Source organism: Vombatus ursinus, unplaced genomic scaffold, assembly GCF_900497805.2.
Source record: "Vombatus ursinus unplaced genomic scaffold, bare-nosed wombat genome assembly UNPS02014941.1, whole genome shotgun sequence".
NCBI lineage: Eukaryota > Metazoa > Chordata > Mammalia > Diprotodontia > Vombatidae > Vombatus > Vombatus ursinus.
This window is the reverse complement of record NW_020954719.1, coordinates 8,427,565-8,443,451: the sequence shown is the minus strand read 5'-3', so window position 1 is coordinate 8,443,451 and position 15,887 is coordinate 8,427,565. Positions and strand designations below refer to the sequence as shown.

The window sequence follows — 15,887 nt, the reverse complement described above, 5'->3', positions numbered from 1 at the left end:
GTCCTGTAACATTTTAAACTTAACATGTTCAAAACTGAAATTTATCCCTAAACCCTCCCCAGTAAGTATCATAGACTTGCAACCTAGGTGTCATCCTTCAATCCTCATTCTCACCCCCACATTTAATCTGTTGTCAGGGTCTGCTGATTTAACCTATGTAACATTTTTCAAACCCACCCCTTCGATCCTCTAAATGCCACCACCATGGTGCAGGTACTCACTGCCTTACACCTAGGCCAGTCACACTCTGCCTCAGTGTCCTCAGGCAATTCTTAAGACTGAGTTTCAGAAAAGGCACTTGTTTGCCTTGGTAAAGGAAGCTTCTGACTGGATCTCCCTACACTGATGAAATCACAGATCAGGTTCCCCCAAAATGTTCCTGAGGTTCTCAACCAAGATCCATGATGATGAAGAACAGAGTCTTGAGTTGCAAGGCAGAGGAAGAAGTGAAATAATAACAGATTGTGATAAGGGAATTTCAGAGTGCCCTCCAATTCTTTGACTTCTTAGTTCTGTCACAGGCCAATCACCCCTGTACTGGCTATACTCTCTTCCTTTCCCCCTTTTGATCCTTTGGTGAAATATAGTCCTTAATCTTCTTCTCAAGAACACCAGACTGCTTTCTTTGTTTCTCTCTGCCTGCTCTCCACAATGCCACCTCCCCCAACTCTCCATTAAAAAATGGAAAGTTTAAATGTCCAGCTCTTACCTATATTTTTCCTCACATCAACACATTTTCTGATCTCACGGACAGTAACAATGTATTTGTAACTTTTGAGTAACCCCCTAAAACCGGCTCCTTTAACCTGGGTCACCCATTCTGTTCAGAAATACAGGAATTGGAGGGGCAGCTAGGAGGCGCAGTGGATACGGCTCCAGCCTTGGAGTCAGGAGGACCTGACACTTACTAGCTGTGTGACCCTGGGCAAGTCACTCAACCCTGATTGTCTCACCAAAAAAGCAAAAAAAAGAAAGAAAGAAAAAAAAGAAAATGTAAGAATTGGAGAACTATTTTTTTCAAATTTCCATTATACTATTATGAAGCATAAGAGCTCAGAAGCCCTGGGTTCCAGTCCTGCCTGTGACACACAGCTGTCTGACCTTAGTCAAGAAACTAAATCTGAGAGCACCCCTGAGAGCTACTAAGATAGTGGTCTCCAAACTTTTGTGATCATATACCCCAAGTGTATACCCCCAACATATGTCTAATTAATTATTTACAAATTTTATACATGTAATACTTAGTAATAAATGTATATATTAAAAAACTCACACAAAAAGATAGAAATTTAAAAAGAGAGACAAAGACAAAGTAACATCTGAACCTGGAGTCAATGAGTCAATTAGGCAGCCACAAGAATTTGCTGAGTAAGAAAGTGAGATGGTAAAACTTATGGTTTAGAAATAATGCTTTGTTAGTTGAGTGAAAGATGGATTGGAGAAGGGTAAAACATGGACCAAAATATCAATAAGGAGGCTACTGTAAGAGGACAGCTAGGTGGAGCTAGTGGATAGAGTGCTAAGCTTGGAGTCAAGAAGACCTCAGTTCAAATGCAGCCTCAGACACTTCCTAGCTGTGTAACTCTGGGCAAGTCACTTAACCTTTGTTGCCTCAGTTTCCTCATCTGTAAAATGGGGATAATTATAGCACCTACCTTGAAGGGTTATTGTGAACATAAAATGAGATAAATTTTATATACAGTGTCTAACACATAGTAGGTACTACATAAATGTTTAGCTATGTAATAATAATTATTAAAAATGATAATAATATGAACTTAGGTGGTGGCTATGCAGATAGTGAGAAAAGGATTGATGCAAGAAATGTTGTAGAAGTAGAAGCAACAAACCTTGGTAACTGTTTAGCTATGTAGGATGAGGGAGAGTGAGGAGTCAACAATGATATCACAGCTATAAACCTGGGTGATGGGAAGGATGGTGGTGCCTTTGACAGTAATAGGGAAAATCTGGAAAAGGAGCAGACTTGGGGAAAATACAATATAATGATATCTGCAATGATGGCTCATGTATGCCTATCCTTTTGTCACATCCAAAATGAAAAAGGGGGGAGATACTACTACCCTCCAAGAGGTGATCTGGGGATAGGTATTTTTTCCAATTGTACCTGCTCAGCTTCCTCTGTGGGTATCCATGTAGTGATTAGGTTATATGTGATCTCAAAGCTTAGCTCAGGATGGGGGAGGCTGGGAGCTTACACAGTAGAGGGAAAAGTGGGGAGCGGGGGAATAGCAAGGTTAGTTAGTGATTGTGTGGTAGACAAACTCCATGATTGGTGATTTTTGAGACGGTGGGATCCAATCTGTCTTCCCACTCTCTGATTAGTTAAGCACATATCTCTTAGGGTCATATCACTGGCCTCACTTTGGAGACCATGATTCTAAGTTGCAGATGAGCTGCTTATATGTGTTACTGAAGGAGTTTCCAAATTGGAAGTTCCTTGCACAGATGAAATCACTGGTCTGGATGCCCAAAATGCATAATTACACATCAGTTAGGATTTTAGGGCCTAAATTACAGAAAATTAGAAGCTGTTAGGAGATTCAGTCTACACTTAACACCAGCAAGGACATTCAACCGATAATCTTGTTCATTCTTTACCTGATCGATATCTCTCATCTCTAGCTCCCCCAGATCGACCTCGGTGGTACTTGGAAGAGGTTGAGGTTGGTGCTGCTGATGGAGCTGTCTGGTTTTTGTGTTCCTTTTGAACTGTGGAATCAATCCCTAGGAGGGGGAAAAAGTGTGGAAGACTTTTCATACTTAAATAAAAACAAACCAAAGTAATAATGGTCAAAAGATGTCACCTTACAGGAAAAAACAATAAAAACAAACAAAAGGATAATCTTTTGGCCAGCTGTGATTTTTAAGATTAAAAAAATGAAATAAGGAATATTTTCTACTTCTGCCACAACCTGCTCCTTTGCTCATGTTGGTCTAAAGTTTTAAGCCTCCCTTAATACATAGAAAATAAGTGCAAAAATGCTATTACTGATAAAGATTAAAAGCTTCAAAGTCACTACCTATATGAAAACATAAATTACCCCATTTCTGCTTGTTTCTAGAATAGAGCAACTTTTTCTTCATTCAGCAACTCCATTCAAACATATAAAAAGTACTGACTAGACCCTCACTAGGGAACCAGGGCTTTTCTAGTTCAGATATCTTGCCACCATTTGTGCAAGCCCTCCTCATCCCATTCCTCATTCCCTTAACCATCCTTCCACATCCTGCTCTGGGAACATAATTAAATCATTGCTACTGGCAAGACTGTGACAATCTGCCATACTACTGTTCCAATAACAATTGTTGTTACTACTCAGAACAAAACTTGGCTCCCATTCTTGAATATGTTATCTTGTCACCCTATTAGGATGTAAACTTCAGGGCAAATACTATTTCTTTATTTCTATTCCCAGGGTCCAGCACAATGCTTGGCACATGATAGGTGCTTAACAAATTTATGTTCATTCATTCATGAAAAGCACTGGAAATAGAAACATATAACACAAATTCTGCTCTCAAAGAATTTACTATCTAATGGGGAAAATTAAATGTATACAAATAACCAATACAAAGGAAAGCATGAGAAGTGTAAAGGAGAGAACCATGTGGCATGAGAAGTTTCAGGAGAGAGAGATCATTTTTACCTTTGGAGGGAAAGGCTGAGGAGAGGTAGAACCTCAATTGGTCCTTGAGCAGAGAAAGGGATTATATCAGACAGAGATAAAGGTGAGAGGATGTTCAATTCAGGCATGGTAGACAATGTGGAAAAGTACAGAGAAAGGAGAGGGTATGATAAGAATATGGGCTGAAAAGTAGTCAAATTAAACCACTAAACACCCCGAAAGAGGATATTTGAAAATGAAGTAGAACAAGAGTGGAAAATTAGATCATCACCAGAATGTAACAGGCCTTAAATACCAGGATCCAGGACTCTGTGTTTATTTGGCAGGCAGTGGAGATCCTGAAAATTTTTTTAGCAGAAGTGACATCTGGGCAGCAGAAAGATGGATTAGAGAAAGGAGAGATGAAGGTGGCCATCTAAACCAAAGGTAATGAGGGCCTGAACTATGGAGACTACATATGAAGTGGCATGGCTAGAGATATCCAAGGTGGAATCAACAGGGTTTGGAAAGTGATTTTATGTGGGCAGTGAGAAGGAAGTGTAAAAGAGAACTTTGAGATTATCTCAGCTAGAGTAAGTTGGGAGGATGGTGGCACTATTAACAGGCAAAGGGAAGTCAGGGGAAAAATGAGGGTGTTTTTGCTTTGTGTCGTTTTGTGGGGGACATCTGGACAGGCTGAATTTGATGTGCTGTTGGGCATTTACTTGGAGGTATACAATGGGAAGTTAAATATATAAGAGAGGAGAGCTCTGGGGAAAGGTTTGGAATGAAAGCAGAGATTTAGGAGTTATCCCCAAAGAGGTGACAAAGTAAAATGGGAGAAGTGAATGAGATCCCTGAGAGATAAGGTTAAAGACAGGGAAAGAGAGAAGAGGGCCAATGCCAGAATTATTGGGAACATCGACTTTTTATGAGACAAGAAAAGGATGAAAAGTCAACAAAAGAAACAGGAAGACAGGTTAAATAGGTCACAAAAACTAAGGTAGAAGGGAGTATCAAGAAGGTGGGTCAGTGTCAAATACTACAGAAGTAAATAAAGAAGAATGAGGACAGAAAAAAGGCCACTGGATTTAGTCAAACGAGGATTAATACTAAGACTGGAGAGAGCTATTTTAGTACAATGGTGAGTGAGTACATCCGAAAATCATCAGAAACTTAGATTAATCTGAAAAATAAAAAGTTCAAACTCACTTTGGTCCATTAAAAAGAAAAAAAAGAATAATAGGGGGCAGATTTCTTTGGGTTTATGCACATTCTTCAAAACATAGCTTAAATTGTCTCTCTTCTATGAAACCTTCAATTGGAATTGATATCTTCTCTTCTCTAAGTTCCTACAGAATTTAATTTATGTCTTGTCCATCTGACTAGATTACAAACAATGGAGATAAGAATTCTATTTTACATACAATGTCTAGCATACTAACACCTCATATCTAAAAAAGCATATCTAGAACATAATCATGAAGTAAATCTGTCCACCCAGGTCTCAGAAATACCAAATAAAAGCGACAAAGTTCATGTACTTGTTCAAGCACTTCAGTGGTAGAAGAGCACCTCAGAGTAAATCCTCCCTCCCCCTCCATTTTTCAAGTTTCTAAGCCCACAGAGGCATATAATCTTAAGATTTACAAAGCCTTTTCCTCACAATCCCATAATTAGTGTGAATATCATTATTCCCATCTTACAGATAAAGAAAATGAGTCTCAGAGAAGTTACACAACATCATAAAACTTTATATATAGTAGAACCAGGGTTTGGAACTCAGGTCACGTAACAATAAGACCATTCCACCATTCTATCTCACTTTAGATTGACTCTTATTTATTGCCCAAGGATCACAAAAACACACAGCCAGACTCTTAAAAAGAAGAAACCAACTAGGTGTTCTAAATTTGCACTGGCAATATACAGTATTTTCAAAGAAATGCTGAGTTCTGCAAAAGACCTCTTTTAGATAAGGCATGTAAGGCTTCAACCATTTACTGAAGAAATAACCACTTAAAAAGCATATTCTCAGTGATTTAAAAATAGAGAACAAAAACAAGAAAGGAGCTATTTTTACAATCACATTTTGCGTTCAGGAAGGAAATTAAGAGTTACACACACAAACAGCTTTTCTTATACAGACACAAAGAAGGAAAAAGTGTTTGGCTTATACTCAACTCATTCAGACACTAGATGAAGTTTGGAAGTTCACTGCTATTTATGACTTCAGCATGAACTTTCTACCACAGCATGTTAATGAATATGTCTACATAATTATCTAACATTGATTCTTTTTCTAATTAGCAGTTTCTATGCCACCAAAAGAAAACTCTAATTACTTTCAGCAGTCATAGCCTTGAAAGGCAGCAAAGCAGAGTGGACAATGAGCTGGCCTCACAGTCAAGAAGACCTGGACTCAAGTCCCACCTCGGAAGCTTTGTGGCTCTGTTACCCTCACAACTGCCTACTGTAGGCAACTCTCTTAGCCTTACAGAAGGTCCTGCTCTGTACTGATACAGGAAGTTCCTTAGTGCTAGTTTCCCACAACAAAATTAACAGGCCTAGTTCAAAAGCCACAACAAAACAGTTTTAGCCTAAGGGGTCAATGATGAGTATACAAGGACAGATCAAAACCACTCTGCTTGGTGGGATTAAAAAAAAAAATCAGAATGTTGAGGTATTAGAAAATTTTCATCTCTCCTACTCATTTATGCTCTTCATTTTGGCTTTTAAAAACAGACCTAATTAGAATGGATGTGGGAAGATAATGACTGCACAGGAAAGAGTAACAAGATTGGTGAGGAGGGGATAAGTGAAGGGTAACAAAGATGGGGCCCAATACAGTGATGGATGGCTATGTGGGAATATGAGAACTGAGAGATGGCATGTGCTAGGAACAGAGGACAACAACTGAAGATATGTATTCAAGACTTTATAAGATTATCAAACATAAAACTATAAAGTCAACTGATGGGAAAAGCGATTCACATGACACAAGTCAAGAGTTCTTCAATTATTCACCATAGAATTCATTTATTGAGCATTCAATTCAGCAAGGTCCTTCCTGTGTGTCAGGTGCTATATAAAAGGGCAGATACAAAGAAAAAATTATACCATTCCTTCCTACATTCTACTAGGGGAAAACAGCATGTAGACAGAAAATTTAAGTAAAAATATATACATAGAAATTTCTGGGCAGAGTGCCTGTGAGGGGAAGTGTTTAGGAGAAGAATGTTAGAGGAGGTGGCACTGAGGAAGGAGTATATTTTAGGCATGGAAAGGGGAGAAAGACGTGCAAAGGCAAAGAGTTGGGAGATGGAATAATACAGCTCAGATAGCAGTAAGGAGGTTAGTCTGGCTGGACTGTAGAGTTATGAAGGAGAGCGATAATATATAATAAACTAGAGAAAAGTAGGGTAGAGACAGACTGTGACGGGTTTTAGAAACAAACTGAGGAGATCGTATTTTATCACATTGGAGAGAGGGAGTCAATGGAGTGTTACTGAGCAAAGGAATGCCATGGGTTAGCCCTTTTTTTATAAGATATGTGGAAAATGACTGGAGAGGGGAGAGAGTGGAGACAAAGAGATCAATTAAGAAGTTATGGAAGGCAATGTCGTTTCCCCTTTATTTGACATATGTTAGTTATAGCAATAAGGCAAGAGAAAGAAATTAATTAAAGGCATAAACATGGGTAAAGACAAGACATAACTATTCCTGTTTGCTATAACGTGAAGGATTATTTATAATATCCTAGACAAAAAGCAAAGAAACTGAGATAGTAGCTTCAATACAGCAGTAGGATACAAAATATATTAGCATTCCTATAAACCAAGGATTCTTAACCTGGAGGGTGTGAACCTGTGATTTTATAAAAATATATATTTTAATACTTTTTAATATAATTGGTTTGCTTTGTAATCTTGTGTATTTTATTTTAATAGCATTTTTTCCAATTACATGTAAAGATAGTTTTCAACATTCATTTTTTCATAAGACTTTGAGTTCCAAATTTTTCTCCCTGCCTCCCTTGCCTCCTCCCTCCTCAAGCCAGCGAAGCAATCTGCTATAGGTTAAGTATGTGTAATCATGTTAAACATATTTCCACATTATCATGTCGTGAAACAAACAGAACAAAAGGAGAAAAAATGGGGTGAAAAGAAGGAAAAATAGTATGTTCTGATTTGCATTCAGACTCCACAGTTCTTTCTCTGGATGTGGTTAGCATTTTCCATCATGAGTCTTTTGGAACTGTTTGGGATCATTGTATTGCTGAGAAGAGCTAAGTAAATCATAATTGATCATCTCACAATGTTGCTATTACTGTGTACATGCCTTTTATTTTAAGTATTTCAAAAAATTATTCTGGGAAGGTCCATGGGCTTCATGAAACTGTCAAAGGGATCCAGGACACAAAAAGGGCTTAAGAACTTCTGCTCCAGCAGCATGTGAGCAACAGTTTCTACTTTTAGAAATAACCAAACTCATCTAAGAACTGTCATGTCTCCAGGTAGATCTTAAACTATATTGGGGAAGGGGGAGGTGTGTGTGGGGGACACAAATTAGCCTCTCTTACTAGATTTTTTTTCTTTTTGTCCTCTGGCTACCAACCCTCTGCCTTCCCACCTTCTATTTCTCTTGTCTACCAATGATGAACTTTAGAGGTACATCTGTTAACTTGGTATGACAGAACCATTCAGCAAAATTATAGCCTCAGTTCGTTGCTGAGAATAATTTTTATAATCTGTTCTATAAATTTTGCCTGCCGAAGAAAACATCTTCTATTGCTAAAACTGGTAACTCTGTTTCACCTAAAGAAACTGAGTATTTTTAGAGATGAATGTTGAAAAATTAGGCCTGATGGTCTTGAGACCATCATGACAGTCTCCCCTTAAGGGAGGCTGTAGCTTATAGAATCTCTGCATGAAAACCACTGGCATAAGATTTGGCCCGATGGCGCTGAGGCCACTCTTAAGGGAAGCTATAAGCATACAGAATATAATCATGGAAAAATGACAATAACATTTTTCAAAGGTTAGTACACCTGTGTTCCCCAAACAATATTCTATCTACTACCAGGTTATTTTTCTCTCTGATAGGCAAACTTCCCAAATAATATTTTGTCTACCACCAGTTTGTTTTTTCTCCCTGATAACAACCCCCTCAAATAATATCTTGCCCTGATATGCAATTTGGCCAGTTAAAATGAGGCCATCTAAAACCAGAGTGTTAAGAACCCAATTTTCAGAAGGGCACCTCTCTCCTTTCTGAAACACTCTCTCCCCTCCAGCAAGACCATATCTTCTGGTAGAACATCTTTCTCCACCCCATCTTGGTGAACAGACCTGCGTTTCTGTGCTCCCCAACACAGCACTGCGCTCTTACGTGAGTTATACTCTAGGTTAGTGTGTATGCCTGAGATGTTTATAGGGTCCCCTTGCCCTCTCCCTTTCCCTTCTTCCTCACTGCTTTCAATGATACTCATTGTTTTACATGTTATTCACAGCACCTGAATTCATTAAGAAATTGGTTTCCCCCAAAATCTCTGGTGACCTACCGGCCTTTCCTTTGACAAACTGGGTTCCTGGACAAGGTCTTAACCAACTGACAACCACACTTACACTGGGTTGCTATAACTGTGAGCCCAGTTGTAGAAAGTAAGGGTCAATAGGGGAACCCAACTAGGAAGGAATCCAAGAAGTCTTAGGGAAGGATTCCCTTATGCCTGAGGACTGCCACAAAAGACTCTTCACTGCACCAACTGTTTTGAAAGTATCTTCTATTTATAACACTGATAATTCTACTTCACCTAAAGTCATATTTTCACTGAACTGAATATTTTTAGGGATGGGGAACACAGAGGAACTGATAGTATGGGAAAGTCTAAGTCGATCAAGTGACATGTACAAAACACAAAGACAGGCTCATAAGCTTACATGGATTAGATTGACAAAGCAAAGTTTTTTTTGGGACTAGACCTGTGATTTCATTGGGCTGTGTAATTTCCCTAGAAGGAAAGTCCCTTCACCAATCAGCACCCATTCTGCATCTGTGAGTCTGGCACCCTGACAGTAAGTGACTTGCTCCATGTCACGGAGCCAGTATGTGTGTTGTGGAAGTACTTGAGCCCAGGTCATCTTGAGTCAGGACTGTTCTTTTTATTTACTTGCTTCTTCAAGGGCGGCTATTAAATAAATAATTCGAAAAAGAGATAAAAAAGATTTTGCAATAAAAAGTCAGATACTGAAGGAAAGATCAGAATGTTAGGGTAAGGAGTTCAGACTTCATTATAATAAGGTATTGTTGGTTCTTAAATAAGGATATGAAAAAAGTTATTATTGAGCTTCAGTGCTGGAAGAAACCTCAGATATCATTACTTGTTTTTTTGTTTTGTTTTGCTAGGCAATGTGGTTAAGTGACTTGCCCAGGGTCACACGGCTAGTAAGTGTCAAGTGTCTGAGGCCGCATTTGAATTCAGGCCCTTCTGACTCCAGGGCTGAGGCTCTATCCACTGCACCACCGAGTTGCCCCTCAGATATCATTATTCAAGTAAAATATGAAGAACGTTTTAGCTGCTATACGTAACATGAATTAGAATAAGGGAAAAAAAGGGACTAGAAACAGGAGGGCTAGGCATGACCTTATAAAAGTAGTTCAGATATGAAATGATGAGGGCCCTCTCTCCTGTGGAACTGAAAAGGGCAGAATAAAAAGACACTATGAGGAATCAGAATTCTTGCTGAACTGGATTTGAGGGACAAAGTAAAGGGAAAATAAAGGAGATAAGTATAAAAATTACTCTAAAGTTTTTAATCTGGGGATTCCAAAGATAACAGTGTTACTGATGCTACTTAAGAAACTGGTATGGCGTGCCTATTCAAGGCAGGAAAAAAGTTCACTGTTCAACCTGCCAAATTTCAGATAACAAAACGACTTGAAGTGAAGATGTCCTAGAAAAAAGGTCTAGAAGAAATGTTAGTTATCTTGATGCATAATCATTTTAGACATGGTCAATGTGGAAATTGTTTTGCTTGACTATGCATATTTGTTAAAAGTTTTGCTTTTCTTCTTTTTCAAATCTATTTTTAAGACTCAGATTTGAAAGATAATAGATGAATATAAGAGAAGGTTCATGAAGGTACAAAGATGAAGATTACTTCAAAAATGCAGCAAAGAAAAGGGAGCACTGAATTGTGATCTAGTACAGTCCAAAGGAAGGAACATTACGTTTACAGCTAGACCAGAATTCGAATTCCAGCTCTGTCATTTACTTGGCTAACTGATCAAGTCTTAGGCAATCATTTCGCCTTTGAACCTTAATTTCCTTATTGTAAAATGATGAGATTGTGCCAGTTAATCTCCAAGGTTCCTTCTACTTGTATATTCTAGTCTATGTTACTGGAATATCAATTAACAAAAACAGTTAAAAATATGCAATGGGAAGCCATGACATGACTACAACAAAAAATGTAGGAAAAAACTGAGTATACAAAGCAGTAATTAAAATTCCCTAACCTCCTATGGCATCACATCAAACTTCTCTAGTACTTTACTAGCTTTAGCTACTAAGGAAGGATATAAGCATGGATCAAGCACTTACTACGTGCCAGGAACTGTGCTGCCCACTTTATAAATATTAACTCATTTGAACATCACAGCAACCCTGTGAAGTAAGTATCATTATCACCCTATTTTACAGTTGAGGAAACTAAGGCAGACAGCTTAAGTTACTTAACCAGGGCCACATAGTTAGTATCTGAGGCCAGATCTGAACAAGAGTCTTTGTGATTCCAAGCCCACTGCTCTATCCATTAAGAATAAAGTCAAATATCAAGTAGCAAGACATGATCATCTATTGCAGTCTTAGGATCAATCAATCCATGAACATTTATTAAGTGCCTACTATATGTCATGCACAGTGCTAAGTGCTGTGGATATAAAAAGAGGTAAAAAAGAGTAGCCCGAAGTAATGTTCATAAATAACATGAAAATTTAGGCTAGTTATAAGAAAAGAATGGACAAGTAGGATATCAACCAGCTATAGTCTAGTGAGCCAAAGTAGGATAATTACATCTAAGAAACAAAATACTTTAAGAATTCACTAACACATATAAAGCAGCAATCATCAAAACTACTTGGTACTGGCTAAGAAATAGAGTGGTGGATCAGTGGAATAGGTTAGGTATGCAAGACGTAGTAGTCAATGACTACAGTAATCTACTGTTTGATAAACCCAAGGATCCCTACTTCTGGGCTAAGAATTCACTATTTGACAAAAACTGCTGGGAAAACTGGAAAAGAGTACGGCAGAAACTAGGCATAGACCAAAATCTTATACCGTATACCAAGATAAAGTCAAAATGGGTCCATGATTTAGATATAAAGGCTGATACTGTAAGCAAAGTAGAAGAGCAAGGAATAGTTTACCTGTCAGATTTATGGAGAACAGAAGAATTCATGACCAAACAGGAGACAGAGAACATTACGAAGAGCAAAATGGGTAATTTTGATTATATTAAATTGAAAACTTTTTGCACAAAGCCAATGCAACCAAGATTAGGAAGAAATTAGAAAATTGGGAAAGAATTTTTACAACCAGTGTCTCTGATAAGGGCCTCATTTCTAAACTATATAGAGAATTAAGACAAATTTATAAGAATACAAGTCATTCCCCAACTGATAAATGGTCAAAGGATATGAACAGGTAGTTCTCAGATGAAGAAATTAAAGCCATCTACAGTCATACGAAAAAATGTTCTAAATCACTACTGATGAAAGAAACGCAAATCAAAAGGGTTCTGGGGTACCACATCACACCTATCAGATTGGCCAACATGACAAAACAGGAAAATGATAAATGTTGGAGAAGAGGTGGGAAAATTGGAACACTAATGCATTGTTAGTGGAGTTGTGAAATGATTCAACCATTTTGGAGAGCAATTTGGAACTATGCCCAAAGGGCTATAAAAATGTACATACCCTTTGATCTAGAAACAGCACTTCTAGGACTGTATCCCAAAGAGATCATAAAAACGGGAAATGGACCCACGTGTACAAAAATATTTATAGCAGCTTTTTGTGTGGTGGCAAAGAATTGGATATTGAGGGGATGCCCATCAGCTGAGGAATGGCTGAACCAAGTTGTGGTATAGGAATATAATCGAATACTCTTGTGCTATCAGAAATGATGAGTAGCAGATTTCAGAAAAACCTGGAAAGACTTGCATGGACTGAGGTTGAGTGAAGTGAGCAGAACCAGGAGAACATCGTACACAGTAACAGCTATGTTGTGCAAGGACTAATGTTGATAGACTTAGCCCTTCTCAGCAATGGAAGGATCTAAGACATCTCCAAAGGTCTCATGATGGAAAATGCTATCCACATCCAAAAAATAACTATGGTGTTTGAAAGCAGATCAAGTATACTATTTGCTATTTTTTTCTTCTGTTTTGTTTTGTTTCCTCCTGTTGGTTCTAATTCTTCCATTACAACATCACTAATGCAAAAATATGTTTAAGAGGAATGTATATGTATACCCTATATCAGATTACGCACTGTCTTGGGGAGGGAATGGAGGAAGGAGGGGGAGAAAAATTTAAAACTCAAAAGTTTATTGAAGTGATTGTTGATAAATCAAAATAAATTTAAAAAAAAGAATTCACTAATAAAAAGCCATAAGATAGGACTACAAATGGGAAGTGGTGCTTTGGCCATTGGTAGCAATGGCAGACCAAACCGGAGATACCATGAAGCTGTTGTAGGCTGCCCGGCAACCTCTGTTACCCCTAGGCTCTGGCAAGTATCTCTCTCGCTCTGTTCCTGGTCTTTTCCAGAACCTTGGCGGGGCAGCTAGGTGGGGCAGCTAGGTAGCACAGTGGGTGGAGCACCAGGCCTGGAGTCAGGAAATTCTGAGTTCAAATTTAACCTCAGACTAAGCTGTATGACTCCAGGCAAGTCATTTAATCCTATCTGCTTCAGTTTCCTCATCTGTAAAATGAACTGGAAAAGGAAATGGCAAACCACTCCAGTATCTTTGCCAAGAAAGTCTCAAATGGGGTCATTAAGAATCAGACAAAACTGAAACAATAAACAAGATGAATGGCTAAGAATCAGTCATGCTGTATCTGACTGATCTACCTGGCATGTACCCGATCATGAAGAGAACTATTCTTTTTGAGTAAAGATTTCAGTTTAAGCGTTGAACTAACACACAGTGTTAAATGCAGGAAAGCCAGTATGGAATGGCAGAAAGAATGTTGTGCTTGGAATAAGAAGGCTTGGGTTTTACTCCCAGCTTGGACAACTGTTAACTGCAGTTAACTACATGATATGAGCCTAAATTTTTTCTTGCATAAAATGAGGAAAATATTACTTAGACTATCTACTTCAAAGTATTATTATGAGGAAAAGAGCTTCATAAGCCTTAAAATACAATATAAAAATGTTATCTACTATTATTATCATTTTCACTTAGAGGGATTTGTAATCTTATTAGCCAGGATAATCCTTCAACTCAATCACATCAGACCCATTCTATGCCTTTTTATACTGAGAGAATTTCATCACAGTCTTTAATAAATTCTCTAGAAAGGATCCACACAATGCAACAAAGGTCTTTGTCTAGTTCTTTAAATATCTCAAAACAGTGTAGCCTTTTGACTGTCCTACTTTCGTTTGTGACATATGGCTAGACCACTTCCTTTTAAGGAACTTCTGACACTGAAGTCATTAGTCATATTAGAATAACTATGTGCCTTTTAATTGTTCTGTGTCTCACCTGCAGTTTGGATTTTCTGAAAAGCTCCATGATTTACAGTCATACAGTATAACCAAGGGAATTATTATGATTAAAATTCAGTAACAAGCATTTATTAAATATCTACTATGTGCAAGGCCCTGAGTTAAGTGCTAAGTGTACAACAATATGATAGTCCTTACATTATAATGAACTTCTATTATTAACTGCAAAAATAATAAATGAATCATCTTGGAAAATGAAACACAATATATATTAAGAAAGAAGAGCCAAGGACTAAGCCCTTGGGGGTACTCATAGTGGGAGGAATGTAAAGATAGTGGGGACAGAAGGCTCAAGAAATAGTTTTTTTTTAAAGGATGGGGAGACACAGGCATATTTACAGGCAGCTGAGAGGGTACCCACCGACAGAGAGTAAATGAAGATGAAAGAAAGAGTGGGGATAATGGTGGAGACAATGACTGAAGACGAGAGAAGACAGAATCAAAGGTACACACTGAGTTGACCTTGGTAAAAAGAAGTACCATCTCTTCAACTGTTGTGGTTTGAACTTCTTTCTCAAAGAAGACCATGACATCAGGGAGATGATGACATGGCTTGCAACTGACTTTGATTTGAGTTGAGTGAGGGCTGTGCAAAGTCACCAGCCTCACTTTCTCTTACACAGCCATCTAGGTCCAGTGGCCAGATGTCTATCAGGACGACAGAAGATGGTCCAGGATGTAGTGGGAGACCTTGGCCCTTTTAAACTAAGGTTTTTCCAGGTTCTTACTTTGAGTGAGGCAATGTCCATTCAGTGAACAGGCTTCTTTAAGACTGGTGTGAAGATGATGATAATGGGACGAAGACATCACAGTGATGTGAGATGAGGAAGAAGAGAGAAAATGGAACCCTTGGCAAATGGCTTCAATTTTATCAGTGAAGTATGAAACAGGATATTCAACATGTTCAACTAACAAGGTGCTTTAGGAAGTTTGAGGACAGGTGAGAAGGTTTCAAACAGCTGCTGTGCAAAGTAATATAGTGAATCAATCAGAGTGTAGAATGATTGTCTTGCTGCAATGGAGGTCCGGTTGAGATTATACAATATGAGGAGTTTTGTAATTTCCTCTAGTTCTGTTCAGCAGTGCATGAATAGAAGAGAAAGAAGCAAATGGTGGGAATAATCCAGGCTTGGAATATGGCAAGGTATGATCAGCAACAGGGTATGGAAGTATGTGAAGGGTGAAGAGAATGGAAGAAGCACTGAGTTAAAAAAAGGGTTAGAAGTTGTAAGGCATAGATACGGAAAGACAAATATGACCAGATAAAGGAATTTTACAGTTCTCAAATATGAAAATAGAGCACTTCTGGGTGACAGCAAATCAGGTGTGATCTCTGCGTGTTTAGCTGAAGCGGAGGAGAGGACAGTAAGTCATAGGAAATGAGTAGACTGAGGAACTGGGAAGTTAAGAGTACTTGAAGGAGCATCATTATAGATGCTGACGTCACATAATATG

At 38.3% G+C, this 15,887-nt stretch overlaps 1 protein-coding gene across 1 annotated transcript in view; it reads right to left on the bottom strand.

Moving 5' to 3' along the window:
• Nucleotides 1-15,887, bottom strand: part of DIP2B (disco interacting protein 2 homolog B) — a 195,284-nt gene that overhangs the window by 87,009 nt on the left and 92,388 nt on the right. The window contains exon 3 of the mRNA XM_027844301.1: nt 2,620-2,745. Coding sequence (XP_027700102.1) covers nt 2,620-2,745 — 126 coding nt within the window. The remainder of the gene's footprint in view (nt 1-2,619; nt 2,746-15,887) is intronic.